This window comes from Malus sylvestris, chromosome 17, assembly GCF_916048215.2.
Source record: "Malus sylvestris chromosome 17, drMalSylv7.2, whole genome shotgun sequence".
Lineage (NCBI taxonomy): Eukaryota > Viridiplantae > Streptophyta > Magnoliopsida > Rosales > Rosaceae > Malus > Malus sylvestris.
This window is the reverse complement of record NC_062276.1, coordinates 4737214-4764359: the sequence shown is the minus strand read 5'-3', so window position 1 is coordinate 4764359 and position 27146 is coordinate 4737214. Positions and strand designations below refer to the sequence as shown.

General features: G+C 38.6%; 3 protein-coding genes and 2 pseudogenes across 4 annotated transcripts; all 5 read left to right on the top strand.

Annotated features, from left to right (window-relative positions):
* The first annotated feature begins 2059 nt into the window (after nt 1–2059).
* Nucleotides 2060–3562, top strand: LOC126610930 (UDP-glycosyltransferase 83A1-like; annotated as a pseudogene).
* Nucleotides 2140–26800, top strand: LOC126610929 (UDP-glycosyltransferase 83A1-like). Of its 2 annotated transcripts, XM_050279097.1 has the most exons (3): nt 2140–2288; nt 25221–25535; nt 25614–26800. In XM_050279097.1, exons 2-3 carry the CDS (start codon nt 25316–25318, stop codon nt 26495–26497), a joined length of 1104 nt encoding a protein of 367 aa, XP_050135054.1. In that variant the 5' UTR covers nt 2140–2288; nt 25221–25315; the 3' UTR covers nt 26498–26800. The 2 variants fall into 2 exon arrangements, with proteins under 2 accessions (XP_050135054.1, XP_050135053.1); XM_050279096.1 differs by lacking the exon at nt 2140–2288 and having other exon boundaries at nt 24988–25535.
* On the top strand, nt 3767–5251 carry LOC126610704 (UDP-glycosyltransferase 83A1-like; annotated as a pseudogene).
* LOC126610931 (UDP-glycosyltransferase 83A1-like) lies at nt 5684–7222 on the top strand. The gene is made up of 2 exons (XM_050279098.1): nt 5684–6169; nt 6254–7222. The coding sequence occupies exons 1-2, from the start codon at nt 5692–5694 to the stop codon at nt 7135–7137; spliced, it is 1362 nt and encodes a 453-aa protein (XP_050135055.1). The 5' UTR covers nt 5684–5691; the 3' UTR covers nt 7138–7222.
* LOC126610703 (uncharacterized mitochondrial protein AtMg00810-like) lies at nt 12398–12847 on the top strand. The gene has a single exon (XM_050278814.1). It carries the CDS (start codon nt 12398–12400, stop codon nt 12845–12847), a length of 450 nt encoding a protein of 149 aa, XP_050134771.1.
* Nucleotides 26801–27146: the final 346 nt, after the last annotated feature.

Below are 27146 nucleotides of genomic sequence, written 5' to 3'. Positions count from 1 at the left end.
CAAACTTTGCAAACATGAACTGAAATCAAACAAATTCTGATTTCTGAAGAGGGGTGTTTACAGGCATAACGATAGGGGGAAGCGTAAACATCAACTTAATTAACATGTATGGGAAAGTCAGTTTGCAAAAACAATGTGAAAAACATAGCAAGCATTTATATTCAAATTAGTTCAACCGATCAACTAATACGCCTAAGTGGCCATACCATTATTCTTGTACTCCATTACTCAAAAATTATGCAGCGAACTGGAATAAACGAAATTAAATGTAATTGGAGAAAATCATCGAAAGCTCATTCTAGGCATTAGGAATTAAAGGCCCAGAAAACTTACTTGTGAACAGGATTGATATATAGCTCAAGCTCCTCAGGATCACAATGGCTCACCCAAATTATATGGTATTACTTGAAATTAAAATACGAAAGGCCTATTGTAAAAGGTTCCTTCAACCAGATTTATTCAATCATGCAGTCTTAAGACAATATATATAGTCAAAATGCAAAGTCATGCGGCAATCCTTGTTTGCAACATAGAGTTAATGTATTTATGGAAAATGAGCAGAAGCAAGAAGACAAACCCCAATTTATCTCCTAGCAGGGAGTAATTCTCAACTGGGTTTTGATGATGTGCGGGGAAGCAAAACCCGAATAACGGCTCGATCAATAATAACTGGATGGTGGCTCACTTAGAAATTTGAAATTAGCTATCACAGTCGAGCTCGTGGAAGAGAACACAGTCAAGAAAACATGTCAGGGAGAAAATTCTTTATGCCTTCTCCAGTTATGAATCAGAAACCAGTTATAAATTTATCAAATCATAATTGACTAATAAAACATTTCGTTTCAATTGCTTCACCGAAAGTGTAATTTTCAACCAAAAGGGACCACAAATCCATGACGTTATTCTGGATTGGTGTTCCACTTAATATCAAACGATGTTGGGATTTCAATTGAACTCCTGCAGATTGTATTATCTACACCCTGCACCGTATATAAAGTTTCTGCACCAAACTTATTAGCCATAATATATTCTTCTTTATGATGAATAACATCGCAGCACACGGTCATCATACATAAAACTATATTGAGTCATGAAAGAATAAGAACAGCGGAAGCAAAATGGGATGATTTGAATTATCCATAACGATGCAGTTATTTGAATTGGATTCTAGTCATATTGTTTGGCTCTGATACCACATGTAAGGTGGACAAATACAACATGGTTCTAGGATCACAATTTAACATGCATCATGATAATGACAAGAAGGAGATGAATGACACTAACCTGTACCAATTGGAGACATGGTGGCTTGAGTTCACAGGTTGTCTTCTACTTTCAGTACTTCAAAATGTCTCTCTACCATGAATAGGGTTTGGCGTGATTGAGAGTACAAGCGTATGGAAATAGGGACTTAACCATGGTATTTATATCGTTAGGGTTTTTAACACAGCCGACCTATCATTGGCTGTGAAGATTGACCCTCTCAGTGTTTAAGTCCCACCATGATTCTACATCTTCATAATAAAATCTATCAGATTTCCTCTAGGTTAATTGTAAGGGATAAGACTCCATAATCCTTATTATGTTAGGACTATCAGATCACTTTGGTTGCTAACAACTTGATAGACAAGTGGCTTACAACAAAATGATCCAATACAACATTCATTGTCATTCACAATCTTACAGACTTCGCATTGCTTCAAACTCGGATTATTTCTTGGAAGGAGTTGAGATCAAGCTGGTGTAAACTACAAAAACAGATACCAAATTAAAACTGAGTTTACGTGTTTAAATCTTTCAGTGCTTCCAGGAAAAAAAAATGAAACCCAGTTGCATCGGCTATAGAACAAGAGTATAAATTAAAACAATAGATAGATGAAACTGAAGCCGTTCGCTGAATGTATCCGCAAAACAACATCGTAATAAACCAAAGAAAGAAATATCATGTGTAAAACGGATAAATGCATCCGGAATGACTCTAAATCAAAAAGACAAAATGGTGGATTCCCCAATGAATCCAAACTGATGCTCCGGATTCTTCTATGTATGATAAGATTCAGAAGCAACATTCGAAAACATCTTATAGCGGAAAAAGGAAAGATCAAGAACAAAAATGAGCAACCTACACATAATAGCTGTTCCTTATCCGGCACAAGGCCATGTGCTTCCCTTGATGGAGTTGTCACAATGCTTAGTCAATCATGGCTTCAAGGTCACATTTGTGAACACAGAGTTCAACCACAAACGCATCGTGAACGCCTTGGCTGGAAAAACTCATGTAGGAGATTGTATTCGTCTAGTTTCGCTTCCAGATGGCTTAGAACCCGGGGAGGACAGGAATGACCTAGCCCTGGTTTGTGAAGCTATGCAATGAGTCAGGCCGGGAAAGTTGGAGGAGCTAATAGAGAAAATCAATGAAGAAGGAAGTGACAAGGTCACTTGCGTCCTTGCTGATGAGAGTTCCGGGTGGGCTCTGGACGTGGCAGTGAAAATGAAAATCCCCCGGGTTGCCCTTTTGCCTGCATCAGCTGCAGCTTTGGCATTGAGTTTCAATATTCCAAAGTTGATTCATGAAGGAATCATCAACGATGAAGGTACCATAAGACTAGTTAGATTAACAAATAAATATTTTGATCCAATTCACTAATTATATTTTTGTTATGATTCACAAATGGCAGGAACTCGGTTGAAAAGCCAAGAAATTGAGTTGGCAAAAAATCTGCCCGAAATGAAAACTGCAGACTTGCTGTGGACATGCTTTCATACACTAGCCACTCAGAAAATCGCCTTTCAAGTTGTAGTAAGAAACAATGTGTTTGTGGAAGCGGTAGACTGGCTTGTTTGCAACTCGGCGTATGATCTTCAACCAGCAGCATTCACCCTAGCACCCGAGATTTTACCAATAGGCCCAATTTTGGCAAGCAACCGGCTGGAGAACTCAGAAGGAAACTTCTGGCCACAAGCCTCAACTTGCTTAGAGTGGCTGGATCAATAGAAACACAGATCAGTGATCTATGTTGCATTTGGCAGCTTCACAGTTTTTGATCAAGGACAATTCCAAGAGCTTGCTTTGGCTCTTGAGTTGTCAGGGAGGCCATTTCTGTGGGTTGTGAGGCCGGATACCACTGATGGTACATGTGATCCTAACCCGGAAGGATATCAAGAGCGAGCAGGCTCTCGCGGTCTGATGGTCGGTTGGGCACCTCAACAAAAGGTTCTCAGTCATCCTTCGATTGCTTGCTTCTTAAGTCAGTGCGGTTGGAACTCTACCCTGGAAGGCCTAAGCAATGGGCTTCCTTTCTTGTGCTGGCCGTACTTTGATGACCAGTTGCTCAACGAGAGCTACATTTGCGATATTTGGAAGGTGGGATTGAGATTCGATAAGAATGAAAGCGGGATCATCACAAAAGGAGAAATCAAGAACAAGATGGAGCAACTACTCAGTGATGAAAACTTCAAAGTGAGAGCTTCGAAACTGAAGGAAATGGCCATGAACAATATCAAAGAAGGCGGCCAATCGTCCAAGATCTTCAAGAACTTTATTAAATGGATGAAGTCTTAGACGAGACGCCCATCGATCCTCGTTTTCTTCGGAATAAACAAGAGGAACTAGGCCGCAAAGAAAATGTAGCAATGCATCTGGTTCGAGAGTTAATAATATAAGATCAACATGTCAGTTGATTGATTCAACTGAGACCAATGTGTTTACCAAAACAAGAATATAGGAGTGATGAAACTCGTTTACCCGAAAGCATCAACTAGACCAATGCCCATGAATACAAAACCTACAGTAAAGGATCCTAAAGCACCTATATATGGTATTCTGTAGCTAATGAAATTTGATGAACCATACTTTATATCTTTCTTTTTCTTTTAAAATGACGATATGTTCTACTTTAAACTAATCCAAACGACAGAGAAGGGATTCAAACTCCGATGCATAGCAATAGCACATCCGCTCTTCCACGTCTGCACAAAATATATCTTTAAATGTAGCAAACAAGTGAAAGCTCTTTACCGAGACCAACTTCAATTATGACTAGTAGAAGTGGGCGTAGCCACATTGGCTAGAGCGGATGCGCTGTGCTCTCTCTATGCACCTCAGTTCGGATCCCCCTCGCTGTAGTTTAGATTAGTGTAAAGTATAATATCGCTTGTATTGAAACCTTCAATAGTGAATTGTATTTGCAGGGAACTCCCACAAAGAAAAGTAATTAAATTATCACCAGAAATGCCTGGCATGAACACATCAGCTTTTGTGTGGGCATGCCGTGGCAGTAACACTCTGCAGAAGAATGTGTTTCAACTTATGGTTAGAAACAACCAAAGGTCGTACCCAGTGCACAAGGCTCCCGCTTTACGCAGGGTCTGGGAGAGGTGAATGTCGGCTAGCCTTACCCCCATTTATGAAGAGGCTGCTCCCAAGTCTCGAACCCGAGACCTACCGCTCATGGGCGAAGGCACTTGCCATCGCACCAAGTGCGACCTCTTTTATGGTTAGAAACAACCAATCAACAAAATTAGCAGACTGGTTAATTTGCATCTCAACCTACGACCTTGAGCAGGCGGCATTTGCCATTTCTCCTCAGATTCTACCAATAGGTCCACTTTTGGCAAGCAACCGACTCGAAAACTCTGCCAGAAACATCTCGCCGGATGACTCATGTTTGAATTGGCTTGACCAACAATCTCCACAATCAGTCATATTTGTTGCTTTTGGTAGTAATGCAGTTTTTTTTATCGAAAACAGTTCGAAGAATTGTGCCAGGGGCTTGAACTCTCCGATAGGCCTTTTCTGTGGGTGGTGAGAGCTGATACACACACAGAAAATGAACCCTAGCCAGAACAATTTCTTGATACTGTTGTTGATCGAGGGCGGATAGTAGCTTGGGCTCCACAGCAGACAGTTGTCTCATCTGTCCATTGCGAGTTTCTTGAGTAATTGTGGTTGGAATTCCACCACGGAAGCTGTAAATCATGGGGTGCCTTTCTTATGCTGGCTATACTTTGCTTGACCAGTTTTTAAACCAAACCTACATTTGAGACGATTCAAAGGTTGGCTTGGGGTTCGAATGCGATGAAAGTGGAGGCATTACACGCAGAGAAATTGCAAACAAGGTGGGGCAACTGATAGAGGATGAGGGAATAAGAGCAAGGACTTTGGATATGAAGAAAAAAGGTTATGGATAGTGTCGAAGAAGGTGGCGGCTCAAACCAAAGTTTCAATAGTTTTGTCGATTGGATGAAATGATAGGTGACTTCTTCGAGCATTGTTTTCAAACTTGGATTACTTCTTGGAAGGAGTTGAGATCAAGCTGGTGTAAACTAGAAAAAAAAGAAACCAAATTAAAACCGAGTTTATGTGTTTAAATCTTTCAGTGCGTCCAGAAAAAGAAAATGAAACCTAGTTCCATCAGTTATAGAACAAAAATATAAAACAATAGATTGATGAAACTAAGGCCGTTCATTGAATGTATCAGCAAAACAACATCCTAATAAACCAAAGAAAGGAACAAAATCACGTGTAAAAGGGGTAAATGTAACCGGAATGAACCCTAAATCAAAGAGACAAAATGGTGGATTCCCCAATGAATCCTAAACCGATGCTTCGGGCTTCTTCTATATATGATACGATAGAGAAGCTACATTTGAAAACATCTCATAGCGGAAAAGGAAAGATCAAGAACAAAAATGAGCGACTTACATATAATAGCTGTTCCTTTTCCGGCACAAGGCCATGTGCTTCCCTTGATGGAGTTGTCACAATGCTTAGTCAGTCATGGCTTCAAAGTCACATTTGTGAACACAGAGTTCAATCACAAACGCATCGCCCTGGCTGGCCAAACTCATGTAGGAGATCGTATTCATCTAGTTTCACTTCCAGATGGCTTAGAACCCGGGGAGGACAGGAATGACCTAGGCCTGTTGTGTGAAGGAATGCAACGAGTCATGCCGGGGAAGTTGGAGGAGTTGATAGAGAAGATCAATGAAGAAGAAAGTGACAAGGTCACTTGTGTCCTTGCCGATGAGAGTTCCGGGTGGGCTCTGGATGTGGCAGCGAAAATGAAAATCCGGCGGGTTGCCTTTTGGCCCGCATCAGCTGCAGCTTTGGCATTGAGTTTCAATATTCCAAAGTTGATTCATGAAGGAATCATCGACGATAATGATGGTACCGTAAGAATAATTTGATTAACAAAGAAATATTTTGATCTAATTCACTAATTATATTTTTGTTATGATTCACTTATGGCAGGAACTCCGTTGAAAAGCCAAGAAATTGAATTGGCAAAAAATCTTCCCAAAATGAAAACTGCAGACTTGCTGTGGACATGCTTTCATACAATAGCCACTCAGAAAATCGTCTTTCAAGTTATAGTAAGAAACAATAAGTCTGTGAAAGCGGCAGACTGGCTTGTTTGCAACTCGGCATATGATCTGGAACCAGCAGCGTTCACCCTAGCACCCGAGATTTTACCAATAGGCCCGCTTTTGGCAAGCAGCCGGCTCGAGAACTCAGAAGGAAACTTCTGGCCACAAGACTCCACTTGCTTAGGTTGGCTGGATCAACAGAAACCCAGATCAGTGATCTATGTTGCATTTGGCAGCTTCACGGTTTTTGATCAAACACAATTCCAAGAGCTTGCGCTGGCTCTTGATTTGTCAGGGAGGCCATTTCTGTGGGTTGTGAGGCCGGATACCACTGATGGTACAAGTGATCCCTACCCGGAAGGATATCAAGAGCGAGTAGGCTCTCGCGGTCTGATGGTCGGTTGGGCACCTCAACAAAAGGTTCTCAGTCATCCTTCGATTGCTTGCTTCATAAGCCACTGCGGTTGGAACTCTACCCTGGAAGGCCTAAGCAGTGGGCTTCCTTTCTTGTGCTGGCCGTACTTTGCTGACCAGTTGCTCAACGAGAGCTACATTTGCGATATTTGGAAGGTGGGACTGAGATTCGATAAGAATGAAAGCGGGATCATCACGGAAGGAGAAATCAAGACCAAGGTGGAGCAACTTCTCAGTGATGAAAACTTCACAGCGAGAGCTTCGAAACTGAAGGAAGTGGCCATGAACAACATCAAAGAAGGCGGACAATCGTACGAGACCTTCAAGAACTTTATTGAATGGATGAAGTCTTAAGACGAGACGCCCATCGATCTTCGTTTTCTTCGAAATAAACGAAAGGAAGTAGGCAGGAAAGAAAATGTAGCCATGGATTCAATTGAGACCAATGTAAACGGTAATCCAAAATCTTGTGTTCATTAAATAAAGTTTTCCAACAGTACCAAAACAAGAATATAAAACAACGGCGTGATGTTTTGGGCGGCCAGACCTAGAACTACCTTCAACTTTGTGCAGCCATAATATTTTATGTTCACAGTAATATCTGTTGACTTCGTATACCATTCCAACCCATTGTCGTTTGCCCGAAAGCATCAACAAGACCAATGCCCATGAATACAAAACCTACAGTAAAGGATCCTAAAGTTCCTTCTATTTATAGTTTCACATAGGTAATGAAATTTGACTAAAGATACTTTATAGTTTTAGAAACTCTATTTGAATTGATGGTTTCTTCAATTTAACGGAGATTTTTCACATGACTAAAGTGATTGATTTGTTGGTAGACAATCTTAGAACTACTTCTATCGATTTTAAAGATTAGGGACTAAAGTGAGAATTTATAACAATTTCAAATACCATTTTGCTAAAAATCCTTATGTTTTTAGGTTGACAGAAGAAAATAACATATATTATAGGGTTTTAGGGTTTATAGAAAACGTACCAAAAAAGGATGCAGCATTAGATCCAAAACAAACCAAAATAGGTCCAAAAATAAGATACAAAATCTATAAGAAACTAATCTAAAATATGGGCAAAAGCTTCCAATACGACCGTATAAATCACGTGTTTCGCCCGATTTTACATATAAAGGTCTTTTTAACCTCAATAGTATATCTCAACCTCTGACTCGTGCCCCTCACCTTTTGTATCTGATATTCTCTCCATTTTTAGGGCTGGTCCATAACCCTAAATGTCTCGTCATTCGCTCCTCTCTTGTAAAAGCCCTTGAACTTCAAGCGACCTTCATCTCGCTTGGAAAACCAGCATAAATTTTGGTTTCAATTTTGTTATCCTTGGAGCCTACAAAGTTATTGTACTTTTTATGCAATGATGCAGGGTCATGCATGTCACTTGACGCCTAGGTTTGGAAAAGAAAATTTTGGGATATAGAGCATTTTCTATAGCTAAAATTAGTGATAATCTACTATTAACTAAAGAAGTAATAACAAGTCTTACGTGGTAACGAGATTATCTGAAAAAATCGTGCATGTTATGGCCGAATAACTCGATGGATCAATTCACTTGTGTTCTTGCTGATCAGAGTATTTGCCGGAATTGTTGAGAAAAAGGCAATCTAGCGAGCAAGCTGCATTCTGCCCGGTACTTGAATTTATGCCCGAAAACTCTAGGATCATATGATATAACACTAGAAACAAAAATATGTCTAGCAATCAAGTTATGGGAAGTATTGGAAGTAGGGTTAAAGCATCTACTCAAGTGTGTAGGGTTAGGGGTAAAGCAACCACTCAAGTGTGTCTCCTAAGTGGTTAATCATTTGTTCTCTTTAAGTAGGTTAAAGCATCTACTCAAGTGTGTAGGGTTAGGGGTAAAGCAACCACTCAAGTGTGTCTCTAATCATTTGTTCTCTTTTCTTAGGAGTCCACCGATTGTGGCATAACTCAAGGAGAGTTCATCTCCTTATATACGGCTAAACAATTGTAATGCATTCATGAAAGATATAAACAATCCTTGAAAATCAATATGGTATCAGAGCAGGAAAAATAACCTGCTTCTGCTTTACTACCATCTGAACGGGTTCAATCTTCAAAATGGCTGAAGACAATCCTCTTGGGTCGGATGCTGAAAGGTCACTGGTTTTTTCCTCCGTGAATATGCCTGAGGTGGATATCAACCCAAATCAAAGATTAAGCTCAGTCTTGTTGAATGGGTTTAATTATTTGCCTTGGTCAAGGGCTGTATCGTTTGCCTTAGGTGGAAGGTCCAAGTTAGGATTCATAAATGGAAGCATCGAAGTTCCTGATGCTTCCTCACCAGCTTATGAATCCTAGCTTAGCAAGGATCAGCTGGTTATGTCATGGCTCCTGAATTCCATGGAACATAAACTAGCTGAAATATTCAGTTACTCTGAATCTTCACTCCAGCTATGGGAGACTGTCAAGGAAATGTATGGCAGTCAGAACAATGCTGCATAGGTTTTCCAATTAAAGAAGGACATCTCCAACCTGTAACAAGAAGGTAAACCCTTTGTACAACTTTTAGGTAGCATGAAAAGCATGTGGAATGAGTTGGAAATATATCGCCCTCATACCACTGATGCTGGTTTGTTACGGACGAAAGCAGAAGAAGACAAGATATTTCAACTTCTGTCCAGTCTCGACTCAGAATATGAAGACCTACGAAGCCACATACTCATGAACACTGAACTTCCTTCCTTCACCAGTATTTGTGCAACAATTCAATGTGAGGAAGTAAGGAGGAAGGTCATGAACATTGGTACAAAGGCCAATGTATCTAAAGAAAAGGCCTACCTAATCAACGAGAAGAAGTACAAAGTGAAGCATCCAAACTTGAAGTGCCAACACTGCAACTATACGGGCCATGTTAAAGAGACATGTTGGATTTTACATCCAAAATTAAAGCCTGATTTCAAGAAGGACAACAAGGTTTCACAGAGAGTGAACCGTACTGTACATCGAGCAAATCATGCGTCTGCCTCCTCTTCACATGTGTCTGACACAGTTAAGAACTTCACAGCTAATCCAGCTGCACTCATGAATGAGTTTGCATTGTATCTTCAAAGAAAGAAATGAGAGACTGGAAGTGACCGAATAGACAACGTTGAAGACGGAAACCCAACAGCTTTGCTAGGCAAGTTTGCTGGTTTCTTAGCCGACACGAAACATGTACCTTAAGAAGACATGCAAGGTATCATGAAAGCTTTCAAAACTGCTCTTAATATAAATATGTTGCATGATTTTTGGGTTGTAAATTCGGGTGCCACAGACCATATGACCAACCATGTGTCTAAGTTTCATAAGTTTGAAAAATTATTAAATCCTTCCCAAGTTTCAATTGCAAATGGTGAAAATGCAAAGGTTTTAGGAAAGGGAAAAATCAACTTAATATCTGATGAAATTGAGTCGGTGGCCTTATATGTTCATTCCTTTCCATTTCAACTCCTATCTGTGGGAAAATCACAAATACCTTAAATTGCTTAGCCATATTATCCCCTCACAATGTTGTTTTTCAGGAATGTGCAACCAAGAAGACGATTGGTGAAGGGTTTTATCTAGATGGTCTCTATTACATATCGAAGAGTAATCCCAGAGGGTTTCAAGCCAAGTCCTACTCTATCCAAGATAACCAATTGTGGCATCAACGTTTAGCTCATCCTTCTCCACCCATTTTGTCAACTTTATTTCCAAACTTAGGGAAGGATGTAATTTCATGTGAAACATGTCACTTGTCTAAGGCCACTAGATTACCTTTTAACTCTTCCTTATCCAGGGCTAGTAAGTGTTTTGAACTTGTCCATTTGGATGTATGGGGACCAACTTTAGAATCTTTTGATGGTTATAAGTATTTTGTGATATTTGTTGATGATTTCTCTAGAGCCACATGATTGTACCTCCTAAAGTCTAAGAATGAAGTTATAGAAGCTTTTAAGGATTTTCATAATCTTGTTAAAAACCATTTCACTTCTCAAATTCAAACTTTAAGGTCTGACAATGGCACCGAATACACATCTCATATCATGACACAATATTTGAGCACTCATGGTATCATGCATCAAACAAGTTGTGTTGGCACACCTCAACAAAATGGCATAGCCGAAAGGAAAAATTGTGACTTACTTGAAAAAACTAGAGCACTAATGCTACAAATGAATGTACCAAAGAAATTTTGGTCCCAATGAGTCATGGCAGCTACCTTTATCATAAATAGGTTACCTAGCAGAGTCTTGGAGTTTAAATCATCCCTTGAGGTCATGAAAGGTAGGAAAATCGATCTTTCACACCTTAGAGTCTTTGACTGTATTTGCTTTGTACATATTCAACCTCATCATCGAGGTAAATTGGACCCTCAAGCTGTTAAATGCATTTTCCTTGGCTATTCTTCAACACAAAAGGGATATAAGTGTTATAATACCCAATTGAGGAAATTGATTGTGTTTAAAGATGTTCGATTCCATGAGACTGACCCTTTTTACAGTAAGTCACTTGAAACTACAAGTCAAGGAGAGTGTATGTTGGAGGTGTTTCCTCTACTAAGAATCGACCTTGATGCTTCAACAAATAGAGTTCTCAGCCATGTTAACACTGAGTCATCCCTCACTAAAAGTGGCAATGAAGGCCCTCACTCTGATGGTACAACACATGAAGATGGTGACAATCAAGATGATCCTCACAGTGTGGCTCAAGATGTGAACGAGTGTGAGACAACTCACACAACAGCCCCACGAAGCAATCCAATGCGTGAAAGACAACCTCCCCCAAGGTTTCAAGACTTCGTCACCTACAAACCCAAACATCCAATCTCCAATTATGTGTCCTACCAAAAGGTGACTCACTCTCATGCTGCATTCTTAAGTAACATTGCAAGTTGTAGTGAGCCTCAGAATTTCCATGAGGCTAACAACAAAGAAGTGTGGAAAGAAGCAATGCAAGAAGAACTTAAAGCTCTAGATCAACACAAAACATGGAGTATAACCACACTTCCAAAAGGAAAAAGGGCTGTGGGTTGTAAATGGATTTATAAGATCAAATTCAATTCAGATGGCTCAATTGAGAGACATAAAGCAAGGTTGGTGGCTAGGGGATTCACTCAAACTTTCGATGTAGATTACAAAGAAACGTTTGCCCCTGTTGCGAAAATGAACTCAGTTAGGGTTCTATTGTCTGTGGCTGTCAATAAAGGATGGTCCATGTACCAAATGGACGTGAAGAATGCATTCTTACATGGTGATCTCGAAGAAGAAGTCTATATGAAATTGCCACCAGGGCACCCTCAAAGCAATGAGCATGATTCAGTGTGCAAATTGCATAAATCAATTTGTGGATTGAAACAATCCCCCCGAGCTTGGTATGGTAAGCTAAGCTCAGTTCTCACAAATGTTGGTTTCAAAAGAAGCAATGTCGATTCCTCATTATTTGTTTGCACTGGAGCTGTGGACAAATTGGTTGTCTTGATCTATGTCGATGACTTAATAATTGCAGGAGATAATGCTGAAAAGATCTTCAAACTCAAACAGTCACTCAGACAAAGGTTTGCAATTAAAGACCTTGGGGTATTGAAGTATTTCCTTGGCATATAGATGGCAACTTCTCACAATGGACTATTTCTAAATCAAAGAAAGTATATCCTGGATTTGCTCAAGGAAGTTAACATGAGAGATGCCAAACCTACAATTACTCATCTGGATAGCAAGCTCAAACCTAGCTTGGAAGGCACCCCACTCACTGATATACGCCATTATCAGAGGCTTGTTGGTAAGTTGATCTACCTAACAATCACCAGACCTGACATCACATATTCCGTAAGTGTCATAAGCCAAGTCATGCACTCTCCCACAATTGAGCATTTGAACCTTGTTAAGCGGATATTACGCTACTTAAAAGGGTCTATGGGTCGTGGCATCATCATGAAGAAGAATGAAAACACACAACTCATGGGATATTGCGACGCTGATTGGACGGGAAACGCAATTGACCGTAAGTCCACAACAGGTTACTGTACATTTGTTGGTGGAAATTTGGTCAAATAGAAGAGCAAAAAACAAAATGTCATCGCACGCTCAAGTGCTGAAGCCGAGTATCATGCAATGGCCTCCACTGCGTGTGAGCTGATATGGCTAAAGGGTCTTCTAAGCGACTTAGGAGTGTTTACAACTCTCCCCATGTCTTTATTTTGTGACAATCAGGCAGCAATGCATATAACATCAAACCTAGTGTTTCACGAGAGGACGAAACATATTGAAGTTGACTGCCATTATGTTCGGGAACAAGTCCAGTCAAAAATGATTCAGACCCATTATACCAGAAGCTGTGATCAATTGGCCAACATTTTCACCAAACCCTTGGCTTCTCACCAGTTTATATACGGCTAAACAATTGTAATGCATTCATGAAAGATATAAACAATCCTTGAAAATCAATAGGAAGTAACAAATTAAGTTACCAAATCCAAATTCCTTGCTTTCAATCTACATTCACATTTCCAAATGAAAACCTGTTCATATAGTGCACAAAAAGATTTCACTACAAAAGCCACTTAATCTACAATGGAAGCCGAGATCTTTGTATGGCTTGCGATGTCCACAGCATAGAAAAGGAAAGACGAGTCTAACGCTTTGAAAATTCAGGGGCTTTGCGAGCTTTCTTGAGACCAAGTTGTTGGGGCTTAAAAAGACTTCACTACTTTGAAGATGTTTATCTCACAAAGAAGAATGTAATGCAGCAGAATTGATAGACAAGAGAAAGAAAGAACACTTAAAGTATTACACAAAATTTTTATTCTTACACAAACTAATACAAGAGGAAACACTTACACTCACACACTTCTTCACTCTTTTTCTCACTTCTTGCTCTCTTAGTTACATCACAACACATTCACCTATATTTATAGGCAAGCATTACCGACTTACCAAGTCGGTGGAATTTTGTTCTTCATCCTAACCTCAAGTTATAATTATTCTAGAGTTTTCTATAACAATCCATTAAACAAACTTGCCAACTTAATATGCTAAAATGCTAGAATTGTCTGTTATATTAATATGCATGCATGACGCACCGACTTTGGTGCTAGAATTCTCTAGCATTTTCAATGTATGAACCGACATGCTCTTGCTATAATTATCTAGCAATTGATGAATCTTGTTTTGCCTTTTCAACATGGGCTGGACCTGGCCCAAGACAAGATTACAATTCAACATAGGCTTCTTCCTTTCAACTACTCTGGTGTCTCTGGTCAGCAGCGCTTCCTTTCTGAAATGTCTTCTATGGCCTTCGCTGACCCTTAGCAAAGCTCGAGCAATGCCAAGGGATATCGCCTGCACCTGACCAGAAAGGCCACCACCATGAGCCTTGACAAACACATCGTACCCACTTTCGTATCCTAAAGTAATCAACGGTACTCTTAATTTTTCCCTTACCAGCAAAACCAGCACAGCATGCTGAGTTACTGTGGACCTCTGCTCATGCTTTTTCACATGGTTTCCTTTTACAAGCTTAACACACATAATTACACATAGCAGAAAGAATGTTAAGTAACATACAGATTTACTTACTACATGATACATCCAAACTGGCAAAGATGACATTACTGTCGTCTAACGTGTTATACCATGTGTATCTATTTAGCAAATTTGTACTCTAAATCCACAATATATTAGTTTTACCGTTCACCCATATAATAGTACTCCAATTAGTAACATCACGTAGTAATTAATACAACTGCCACACCTAAACAAATATAGAGCACACGCGGCATCCAAACCGGCAATGATGAAATTCTTCCGTGTGAATATCGTACATTAATGCTGGTAATCAATCTAGTCATGTTATATCACATCCCTATATTTAATAATATTATATTTCAGGATATGTGGATTAGAGTAGTTGTCTAGGGCAGTGTGTTCAACCCTTTGCACCAAAATTCAATTCCTTGCTGTAATATGATTTTTTATACCAAACCAAAAGAAATTAGAAAATATCAACTTAATCGTCTATCCATATTATAATATATAAACTAGTAATGTCTCTCATGTTAGTGTGACCGCCACACCTTGAAATTTTTCCCCGGCAAAGAATCCTTAAATTTGGCTTTTGCACATGGGATTCTTGACTGTGCTGAGAAATAAAAAATTGCCACTATCATCACAAACACTGCATGCCACAAGGGGCACTGCTGCCAATTTCATGGAGATATTATGTGAAATATCTATCACATTCAAATTTGCTACATGCACCCATCCATCCCCATTTCTTTAATTTCTAGTGTAGTACCTCTACAATGACTGTAAGGCCATCTCCAACCGATGGCTGGTCAGATGACTCGTTTTAGTCTTCTGGCTCTCCAAGATCCTCCAAGATATTAACAGTACAGGGCCATATTTGCGTCCGTCTCCAATCAAGGGCTAGAGGGCTCATTTTAGCCCTGTCACAAAAAACCGTCTCAAACCGAGGGCCAAAATGCCATAAGGCCAAACATAATTTATTATTTAAAAACTACAACTTAAATTCAAATCCAACGGCTAAGTGACGTCAGCTAGCCGTTGGATTTGAATTTTTTTTTGCTATAAATAGGGTGGATATTGGGATATAATTCACATAACTTTGAATTCAATCTATTTCAATTCAATCTCTTTCAATTCAAGTTTGCAATGAATTCCAACTTTGGATCCTCTTCATATTCCAACTGGGGGTCCTCATCCAATTCCAAAAGAGAAGCAAAATAGGCGCAAATGAGACAAGAAGATGAAGAGTCTGGTGAAGAAGTTCAAGTAAGGCGCAACAAACAAAACAGAGCAGCAGCCATAGCTGCGGCCATGGTGTGTCAGCCAACTGAGGAACAACCTCAATGGGGTGGCTTTATTGCTGGTCGCTCTTAAATGTTTTTAAAAATATTGTTTAAGTTTCATGTTGTTAAATGTTTTTTTTATGTTGTATAATTTGTATGTTGGTTTGTGACGACTCGTCACTAATTTTACGTTTTTATTAATTTTAAAAGTGTGAATTTACGAAAATGTCTTAAAAGCAAGGACTTTGACTTCCGTTGACCATCAGCTAGAGAAACATATGACTTATTCTTTTAGCATATCCTCATAGTAGTCGTCGCTACGAATGTGTAGACGTGTGTTAGACTCGAATTGGATTTGTAACGAAAAAATTACGCTCCGTTAAAGTACGTTAACTACGGGTATTTTGTACAAGCACGAACAAGATAGAGGCAGATTTTGTACATTTTAAATTGTACAAAATTAACCCATCCAATCCCAAAAAGGGATATGGTCCCATTCCTTTCACACCAATCAACTTTTACTTTCCTTCTTTTCCTCTCCACCATTCACATCATTTCCCTCATTTTTTTACAACAATAAGAAACCCTTGCTTTTCTCTTCTCTCTCTCTCTCGAAACTCTCTTTTCTCTGCAACAAGGAAGACCAACCCCAAATCTTCATTGTTCCAGCTTAACAACCTTACGATTGTGTTCACCTTACCTCCACGAACACAACCATACCAACCAAACTAAGAATGGACGAGTTTTGACTCACCAACTTGGAAGGTCCGAACTCGGACGAGTTGAGTTCGACGTGTTTTCAACCGGGTCACGATGTTTTAGGACTCGGGAAAGCCTCTACGCAACTCCCTAGGGTCCCTAGTCAAGGTTTGAGGAAGCTTTGATGTGAAACAACTCGGTTTCGAGAAGTTCAAGTTTGACCCGTGCTTTTCGAGCCAATTTCCAGCCAAACCACGGCGAATTAGCCGGCATGCAAGATATCAATCTCTTCGTCTCGCTAAGTACTATAACTTGTGTGAGATACCATTCTCTTCGTCTCTTTGAGAACTACAACTTTCGTTTTTGTTTCACTCGATTTCGTTGAGTAACGAGGAAGTTGTGAACGTTTAAAGGTTGTGTATTTTTCCAACCGAATTTCGGCCTTCATCTTCCTTTGGGTCCGGCGACCCATATGTTGGACTCGGGCCAGGCTTTTAAGCCCTACCCTTTCAAACCCAGGCCCTTGGGGCCGAGTAGAAGAAGGCCTTTGGCCCGTGACTCCAAACCCAAACCCTTAACCCTTTTTAATTCTTTTGTTTTTATGTTATTTGTTAAATTGAAGGCCTAAACCCCAAACCCAATCCCTAAAGCCCTAAACCCTTTTAGTTTAGGCCCAGAACCCTTAAGTCCAACATATTAAACTAATCCAACCTAATAACCCTTAACCTAGATGAAATATTTCGTTAGGGAATATCCCATTCGTCAGAGAATATTTCGTCATTCAGGGAATATTCATCATGTTGACTTTTGTTTTCTTTTCAGAAATTTAAGCGGGACCCTTCTTAGGGTAATTCGACGTCCTGAATCTGTTTTTGACGTCTGTTTTCCCAAATTCAATTTTTATAATATAGTTTTATTAATTGTACCTTTATGTGCTTAAGGGCAATTATTAGTGGCATTTCCATTCGCTAGGTTGCGTGGCTCGTCAGCGGTGAAATATCTGTGAGTGGGCAGTTTATTTTATACCTATACATATTGATAGTTTCCCTAAATGTGTAGTTACTTCACTTTTTCGCTTATATTGCCAAGTATTCGATAATGTGATATGAAATGTGATAAATGCTGCTATATGGTTGAGATATTATTGTCATGACATTCATACATATTTGTACATGCTCATCTTGCTGCACCCCGATGTTAGTACTCCGCCTAGGGCCAGGACTAGTGGTTCACGTGTATGTTCACATTCGCACCATTCGCTCACCTTGGATCCAAGTTAGGTACCAGTCTTGTCGGGTAGATTGCATTAGGCAATCCGACTTGTATGTGACCATGCTTCTGTACCAGTCTTTGTGTGATCGTAGTACTAGAGCACATTGATTACACCCAGTCCTGTCGGGTAGAATTGCCTTAGGCAGTTCCGACTCATGTGCTAGCTTAGATGATGAGCAAACTACTTATAATTGATTATCACATGATTATATTACTTTGGCATTTGATATATCATGACTTGGCAAATATTTGGTTATATTGCTGTTATATTTGATTACATACTTACATAATATGTTTTAAGGAAACTATACTTGTTTTACGGCGAGGGGTTAGTATATTAAAAAATAAAGTTTTTCGTATAAGTATTGTTTTGCTGACCCACTCAACTTTGTTCTTCGCCCTTCCAGGTTTAGTAGCTATGTTTACGCGTATACAAGGATTCTGGCAAATCTCATAAGATGGTTACCTTCAGTGGTATAACCCTTATCCTATTTACTATATTGTCTTATGCTCTGACATCATGTGTGAAAAGGGTTCAATCCCGCTCACCCGCACACTCTTTTGATTAGGCATTTTTAGGTTTAATTTATTCACTTTTTTCACATTACTACACTTTATGGCTTCATCACCTTCCAGTTGTCGGCCAGCACAACTCGATTCGGAGTTCTAGTAGACATTTCGGGTCGGGGTGCATCATGGTTAATGTTATTTAATGTTGTTTCATATTGTTTAATGTTGTTTCATGTTACTTAATTTAATTTAATGTTGTTTCATATTGTTTAATGTTGTTTCATGTTACTTAATTTAATGTAATGTTGTATAATGGCTTAGGAAGTTATAGGAAAAAAAATATGAAACAAATTTTGTGAAATAGAAGTTATAGGAAAAAAAAATAGAATTTAAAATAAAATGAAACAAATTTTGTGAAATAGAAGTTATAGGAAAAATGGAATTTAAAAAAAATATGAAACAAATTTTGTAAAATAAAAGTTATAGGAAAAAATAGAAGGTATATGAAAAATTTTGTAAATAAAAAATAATAATAAAACTGTAAAAAAATAAATATATCAAATGCAACGGCTAGTCAGCTAGCCGTTGCATTTGAATTTTTTCTTAAGAATTAACCGACAGAAAATCCGACACATTTAAAAAATTTATGGCCAACCCGGGGCTGGTTGACTGGCCAGAAGTGGCCAGCCCTCTAGCCCTTTGGCCATTTCCGATTCCGTGGGGCCCTTTCAGATTCCACAGCCCTCTGGCCTAGCCCTCGGTTGGAGACGATTTTAGGGTTATTTTCGGTCCTCTGGCCCTTTGGACCTTTCGATTGGAGATGGCCTAACCACCACCACCAACCCATGCTCTCTTCCCGCGATTAATACTAACGTATGGCTTTCAAGGCTTTCTTGTGAAGAGTAGGATTTTCTCCCCTCCTATTCTCATTCCTTTATGTCCCTTTCTCTCACATATTATTTTTTGTCTTATTGTCTCTATAAAAAAATTAATATAAGATGTTGACGTGATTAAATGGTAACCGTTCAAATAGGAGGGAAGAGAAGGAAAGAGAGTTTATAATAGAAGACATCTTTCTTCCTTTGAAAATACCATGCCATTCACTCATGCAGTCCTTGGATTTATATTTGTATATATAGATTCATCAAATATCTATATATATATATATATATATATATATATATATATATATATATATATATATATATATATATATATACAGAATATCGAGGCTTCGTTGCAAGGCTTTATTGAAAAGTGAGGAATCTTAGATGATGTGATTGGTGGCCCCGTTATCCAAAATCCAAGGTTTTGTAAATATGGAATTAACAGAAGCAACAGTAAAAGGGAACAGAACTGCAGATTTTGCATAAGCATTGTTATTAACAGGAGCATGGTTAAGGAAAACTAATGAAAAGAGCTTGAAAACTTTGAGTTTTAATAATAAGGACAAAATAAAGGGTAAAGTGAATAGTACCATGATTGACTTTTTAGTGTAAAAATGTGGTTTTTCATTAAAATGAACAGTACCAAAAGCTTTACGTTAAAGTTCCCTCAAATTTATCATGGATACAGCTTGGGCTAATTGTTGAAGTTGTTCTGCTGAAAGTCCTTGCAGAGCATTTGATTAAGACATGTGTGGTTGAGAGGGGGCAGCTGTTGTATTGGCAGCAAGAGAGGATGACCCAGCAGCGAAATTTGCAGCAGGGAAGGCAACACGTGGGTTGCTGCTATGGGACCCACGGGAGTGAGGTTTGTTGATGTGTTTCTTGTCTTGGTTTCCCCTATAACTAGAGTCCTCGGTCCCATTTTTTACTCTGCATATGTCTTCAGTGTGGCCTCTTTTGTCAAAAAACTTGCAATAATATTTCGAGTTCTACAATTTTCGGTTAATCCTGATATCATTTGTTGTTGTGTTTCATCTTGAATGACAAGTGAATATGCCTGACGAACTTTTTGGCAATGGTGTCATCATAAGGATATTACTGCGAACTCCATTGTAAAAGTCGTTAAGACCCATAAGAAATTGCATCATCTGATCTTCTTCTATTTGCTCATTATGTGCCTTTGTCTGATCGCAGGTAAGAAGATGTCGATATGTCTCTAATTCATCCCAAAGGCCCTTAAGTTTTGTAAAATAAGCCGAGACCGTCATGGAACCTTGTGAGAGAGATGTGATGGACTTCTGAAGATGATAGATTGTTGGTGCATTCTTATGTGAAAACTAATTTTGAAATCTTCCACACACCCTTTTAGACACTTTTGGCTTGAACAACTCCTTTAGATAAATCAGATTCAACTGATTGAGCAAACCATGACAAAATCATACTATTGCATTGATTTCAGAAAGCAAATTCTTTTGGTTGACTTGTTGCTGAGGGGGGCTGAATAGAGCCATCGATGAAGCCAATTTTATTCTTGGCTGTGAGATAAAGGATCATGGATTTACTCCAAGATGGATACTTGGGACCGTTCAATTTTTCCGAAATGATCATATGATCGGGGTTATCTGAATAATGAACATAGTATGGACTTGATGGATCGATGCCGATACTGCATTTGTTTTGATTTTTCTGTGGTTGTGGCAAGGACGGAGCTAGAAATTTCCTTTAGTGGGGGCAACCCGAAAATCAATTAAGAAAACCTTATTATAGTATGGCTTAATTATAACCAATATGAAAATATGGATGATTTCAAATGATAATGTATTACAGTTCCAATGTTACAAAAATTTCAGGGTAGTAGTGGAAAGTGGCAAAGTGATAAGAAAAATATTAATACATAATTATGCAAGAGTAAGGTTTTTCGATTTGAATGACAGAACAAAAGCACTTTTGCTCATATAATATTTGATATAGAGTATACGCATATGAAAGTAAGTTGGATATTAGGTACATATATTTTCTTAAAAAATAACGCATGTGTATTATATAATTGTAGTTTACAACTTAACAAACGAATATCATTTAAATGACGGCATGTGCCCCCAATAAGCCTTCATTGGCTCTGGGTGGTGGTTGAACAAATGTGTCTGACATGATGTTTAGAAATTGATGAGAGTTGAAAACGTGGGCAATCAGGTAGGGGTGGGTTCAAAAAACCGAAAACCAAACCGAAATCGAAACAGAAAAAACTGAACCGAATGAAAAAATCGAACCGAACCGAATTCTTTTGGTTCGGTTCAGTTTTAGTGATCTAGAAACCGAACCAAACCGAACCGAATTAATTAAATTAATTTTTTTATTTAATTATTTGTTTTGGGTATTATTTTCTAAACCCAATTTGTAAGTTAAAATATGCTAAACCCAATGTGTTGCCAAACTTTAAGCTCAAAATATTAAAAAAAAGCCTATAAAAACTCTAAACCCTAACCTATTATTTCTCCCCTATATAAGGTTCCGAAACCAAACCTCCTCCTGAAGTACCTACATCCATCTCCATAGCACTGTCTACTTCTGCCCCAGCTTTCTTTTCCAAATCTACTCTCATATAACATATAACATAATCCATAAACATTTATTTCAGGTAGATTACTTGGGTAATTTGTGATGGAAAAGAATCCAACACACACTAAATAAATCCACTCACACATTACTTTTACTAATCAAGTTGTCAACATGCAGTTACAAGCAAACAACCATGATCTTTGAACAACATCATACAATTTAACTTTTCTAAGTCATTTGTACGATTTTTGTGTTGTGAGGTTGTTAGTTTGGACTTTGGAATACTTGATTGATGATTTTAGTTCAACTTTAAATGTTTATTTTCATTGTCTTTTATTATAGTTAGAATGCTTATGTTATGATTGTGGTGGATATGTTAAAAATTTCAATGTTTTTCATTTTTTGAAAAAAAAAACAAAAAACCGAAATTGAACTGAAATCGAACCGGAAAAAACCGAACCGAAAAAAAAATTAACCGAACCGAACCGAACCGAAATTTCGGTTTGGTTTCGGTTTTGGCAAAAAACCAAACCGATTTGAACCGAACCCACCCCTACAATCAGGCACCAGAACCTTATGCTCTGGATATAGCTCTGCAATGATTGTAACCACCACCACCAACCCATGCTCTCTTCCCACAGTTAATACTGACATATGGCTTTCAAGGCTTTCTTGTGATAGTAGGATTCTCTTCCCTTCTATTCTTATCTTCTTCCCTCTTCTTCTCTCACATATTATTTTTTATTTTATTGTCTTTATAAAAAAAATCAATATAAAATATTAACGTGACTAAATCGTAACCGTTCAAATAAAAATTAAAAAAAAATTAGAAGGGAAGAGAATCCTCGTCCTTCCTGTGAACATACTATGCCATTCCCTCATGCATTCCTTGGATTTATATGTGTATATATAGATTCATCAAATATATGTGTGTGTATGTATACACACACACAGAATATTGAGGCTTCGTTGCAAGGCTTTATTGAAAAATGAGGAGTCTGAGATGATGTGATTGGTGGCCCGCTATCCAAAATTCAAGGCTGTTGTAAACATGGAATTAACAGAAGCAACAGTAAAAGGGAACAAAACTGCAGCGTTTGCATAAGCATTGTTATTACCAGGAGCATGGTTTAAATTTAGGCTAAATTGGATTAATGGTCCTTGTGGTGATAAGTTAATCGAATGATAATCCCCGTGGTGAAAAAAAATTAAATTTAAACGCTTGTGGTGAAGTTTCATTAGGATTCAAACCCAAAATTAACTGACGTCAACTTCCGTTAACATTTCCAACTTGGTTCTTTGATTCTGCCTCTCCCCACCTGGTTCTTTGCATCCCATCTCTCTCTCATTTTCTCTCCAGACCTTCGGCCTGGAGCAAACCAATGGATATTTATCTTCATCCCAGCACCCAAATCATAGAGTCATAGCTATGGTTATGGAACATATGAGTTAATTAACTAATCATTTTCAGCTCCAAAATAAAAGAAATTAAGAAATCGAGTCATGAGGGCATAGAACAGAAGACGAAGAAACTAATCGTAGCGAAGTTGCCAAGGCAGCGATATACAACAAGATTACAGATTTATCCATAGATAACGAACAACAATAACCAGTCGAATTGACGAACACGAGAAGAAGAAGGAGGGGAAAAGAAGGGTAAGAGAAGATAATACATAGGTGAGAGAAGGGCAAAATTTAAAAAAAACGAAAACCAAGAAAAGGATATGAGTATTTATGAGAAACAAAATCTGGGATTAGAATAAATGTAGGAAAAGAAAAGGGTGTGAAATTTTGGGGTTGGAGTTGATGATGGTGGTGACTGGTGTTAGAATTTTACCCGCATTCCTTCTTCTAACAAAAATATCTTCGAAAAAAAAAATAGAGAGAGGAAAAGTAACTCTCAAAATTGAAAATTCTAACGGAAATGTTAATTTTGAGCTTAAATCCTAACGGAACTTCACTATGAAGGTTTCAATCCGAATTTTTTCACCACGGAAATTATCTTTCTATTAACCTATTATCACGGAAACCATTAATCCAATTTAGCCTTAAATTTATCATGGATGCAGCTTGGGCCAACTGTTGAAGCTGTTCTGCTGAAAGTCCACTGCAGAGCATTTGATTGAGACATGTGTGGTTGAGAGGGGGCAGCTGCTGTATTGGCAGCAAGGTGAGGACCATGTGCTGCGTTGGCAGCAAAAGAGGATGACCCAGCAGCGGCATTTGCAGCAGAGAAGGCAGTACGTGGGTGGCTGCTATGGGATCCACGGGAGCGAGGTTTGTTGATGTGTTTCTTGTCTTGGTTTCCACCGTAACTAGTCCTCGGTCCCATTCTTTATTTTGCATCTGTCTTGGCCTTATTTGTCACAAAATTTGTAATAATATTTTCCAAGTCCTACAATTTTCAATTGTGTGTCTGTCTTTACCACAGTATTCGTAACGAAGATTCGTGGAACTGTTAGAGGAATGGTTCGATCGATTTTGAACTGCAGTAGCGATTGAGAAATTTTCGATTAATTCTGATGTCATTTGTCGTTGTGTTTCATCTTGAATAACAAGTGAATATGCTTGATGAACTTTAGATCATATGTCTCTAATTCATCCCAAAGGCTTTTAAGTTTTGTAATATAAGCCGAGACCGTCATGGATCCTTGTGAGAGAGATGCGATGAACTTCTGAATCTGATAGATTGTTGGTGCATTTTACTGTGAAAACTGATTTTTAAAATCTTCCCACTCCTTTTGGACACTTTTGGCATGAACAACTCTTTTAGATAAACCAGATTCAACTGATTGAGCAAACCATGACAAAATCATATTGTTGCATTGATTCGAGAGAGCAAATTATTTTGGTTGACTTGTTGCTGAGGGGGACTTGATGGATCGATGCCGATATTGCTATTGTTTTGATTTTTCTGCGGTGGTGGTTGAACAAATGTGTCTGACATTATGACATTATGTTTAGATGGATGAGAGTTAAAAACGTGGGCAATTAGGCACCAGAACCTTATGCTCTGGATATCATGTTAAAATAGTTGAATATTCAAAGGGCTAGATTGGAAGTCTATGACAATTGATAAACTGAAAAGAAGATTAATAAAAATAATTTGAAAATTTTGAGTATTAACAATAAGAACAAAATAAAGGATAAAATGAATAGCATCAGTTTTAACTTTTTAGTGTAAAATTATGGTTTTTCCTTAAAATGAACAGTACCACGAATTTTTCGTTAAAATTTTCTAGATTGAATGTTTTTCATCTGTCTCAATTGGCAGAGTATACTGTACAATATATACACCACCTAGTGAACTAATCAACCCTACATTAATGACTAAGGAACAGTGACCCATATTTTGTGGGATTTGACTCAAACGTATTTAGGTAAATATAATACAAGATATTTACATATAATACCGTATATAATATTTCTTAATACGATGCTCCGGGCTTCTTCTATATATGACACGATAGAGAAGCTACATTCGAAAACATCTCATAGCGGAAAAAGGAAAGATCAAAACAAAAATGAGCAACCTACATATAATAGCTGTTCCTTTTCCCGCACAAGGCCATGTGCTGCCCTTGATGGAGTTGTCACAATGCTTAGTCAATCATGGCTTCAAAGTCACATTTGTGAACACAGAGTTCAATCACAAACGCATCGTGAACGCCTTGGCTGGCGAAACTCATGTAGGAGATCGTATTCATCTAGTATCGCTTCCAGATGGCTTAGAACCCAAGGAGGACAGGAATGACCTAGGCCTGTTGTGTGAAGGAATTCAACGAGTCATGCCGGGGAAGTTGGAGGAGTTGATAGAGAAGATCAATGAAGAAGAAAGTGAAAAGGTCGCATGTGTTCTTGCTGATGAGAATTCCGGGTGGGCTCTGGACGTGGCAGCGAAAATGAAAATCCGGCGGGTTGCCTTTTGGCCTGCATCAGCTGCAGCTTTGGCATTGAGTTTCAATATTCCAAAGTTGATTCATGAAGGAATCATCGACAACGATGATGGTACAATAATTTGATTAACAAAGAATTATTTTGATCTAATTCACTAATTATATTCTCGTTATGATTCACTTATGGCAGGAACTCCGTTGAAAAGCCAAGAAATTGAGTTGGCAAAAAATCAGCCCAAAATGAAAACTGCAAACTTGCTGTGGACATGCTTTCATACACTAGACACTCAGAAAATTATCTTTCAACTTTTAGTAAGAAACAATAAGTATGCGAAAGCGGCAGACTGGCTTGTCTGCAACTCGGCGTATGATCTTGAACCAGCAGCGTTCACCCTAGCACCCGAGATTTTACCCATAGGCCCCCTTTTGGCAAGCAGCCGGCTCGAGAACTCACAAGGAAACTTCTGGCCACAAGACTCAACATGCTTAGATTGGCTGGATCAACAGAAACCCAGATCAGTGATCTATGTTGCATTTGGCAGCTTCACGGTTTTCGATCAAACACAATTCCAAGAGCTTGCGTTGGCTCTTGAGTTGTCAGGGAGACCATTTCTGTGGGTTGTGAGGCCGGATACCACTGATGGTGCAAGTGATCCCTACCCGGAAGGATATCAAGAGCGAGTAGGCTCTTGCGGTCTGATGGTCGGATGGGCACCTCAACAAAAGGTTCTCAGTCATCCTTCGATTGCTTGCTTTGTAAGCCACTGCGGTTGGAACTCTACCCTGGAAGGCCTAAGCAGTGGGCTTCCTTTCTTGTGCTGGCCGTACTTTGCTGACCAGTTGCTCAACGAGAGCTACATTTGCGATATTTGGAAGGTGGGACTGAGATTCGATAAGAATGAAAGCGGGATCATCACGGAAGGAGAAATCAAGACCAAGGTGGAGCAACTTCTCAGTGATGAAAACTTCACAGCGAGAGCTTCGAAACTGAAGGAAGTGGCCATGAACAACATCAAAGAAGGCGGACAATCGTACGAGACCTTCAAGAACTTTATTGAATGGATGAAGTCTTAAGACGAGACGCCCATCGATCTTCGTTTTCTTCGAAATAAACAAAAGGAAATAGGCAGCAAAGAAAATGTAGCTATGGATTCAACTGAGACCAATGTAAACGGTGATCCAAAATCTTGTGTTCATTAAATAAAGTTTTCCAACCGTACCAAAACAAGAATATAAAACAACGGTGTGATGTTTTGGGCTGCCAGATCTAGAACTACCTTCAACGGTTTGTGTATCCAATGTAAACGGTATATCCTTCTATTTATAGTATCACGTAGATAATGAAATTTGACTAAAGATGCTTTATTGTTTCAAAAACTTTAGTTGGATCGGTGGTTTTTTCTATTTAACAGAGATTTTTCACAGGACTAAAATGATTGATTTGATGGTAGACAATCTTAGGACTACTTCTATCGATTTTAAAATTATGGACCAAAGTGAGAAGTTACGATAATTTCAAATATCATTTTGCTAAAAATCCTTATGTTTTTAGGTTGACAGAAGAAAATAACATATATTATAGGGTTTTAGGGTTTATAGAAAACGTACCAAAAAAGGATGCAGAATTTGATCCAAAACTAACCAAAATAGGTCCAAAAATAAGATTACAAAATCTATAAGAAACTAATCTAAAATATGGGCTCACCTTTGTATCTAAATCTCT

Coding starts and splice junctions, on each gene's coding strand:
- LOC126610931 (XM_050279098.1), top strand. CDS start 5,692: ATGAGCGACTTACATATAATAGCTGTTCCTTTTCCGGCACAAGGCCAT. Junction 6,170..6,253: donor AATCATCGACGATAATGATG/GTACCGTAAGAA, acceptor CACTTATGGCAG/GAACTCCGTTGAAAAGCCAA.
- LOC126610703 (XM_050278814.1), top strand. CDS start 12,398: ATGGCAACTTCTCACAATGGACTATTTCTAAATCAAAGAAAGTATATC.
- LOC126610929 (XM_050279096.1), top strand. CDS start 25,052: ATGAGCAACCTACATATAATAGCTGTTCCTTTTCCCGCACAAGGCCAT. Junction 25,536..25,613: donor AATCATCGACAACGATGATG/GTACAATAATTT, acceptor CACTTATGGCAG/GAACTCCGTTGAAAAGCCAA.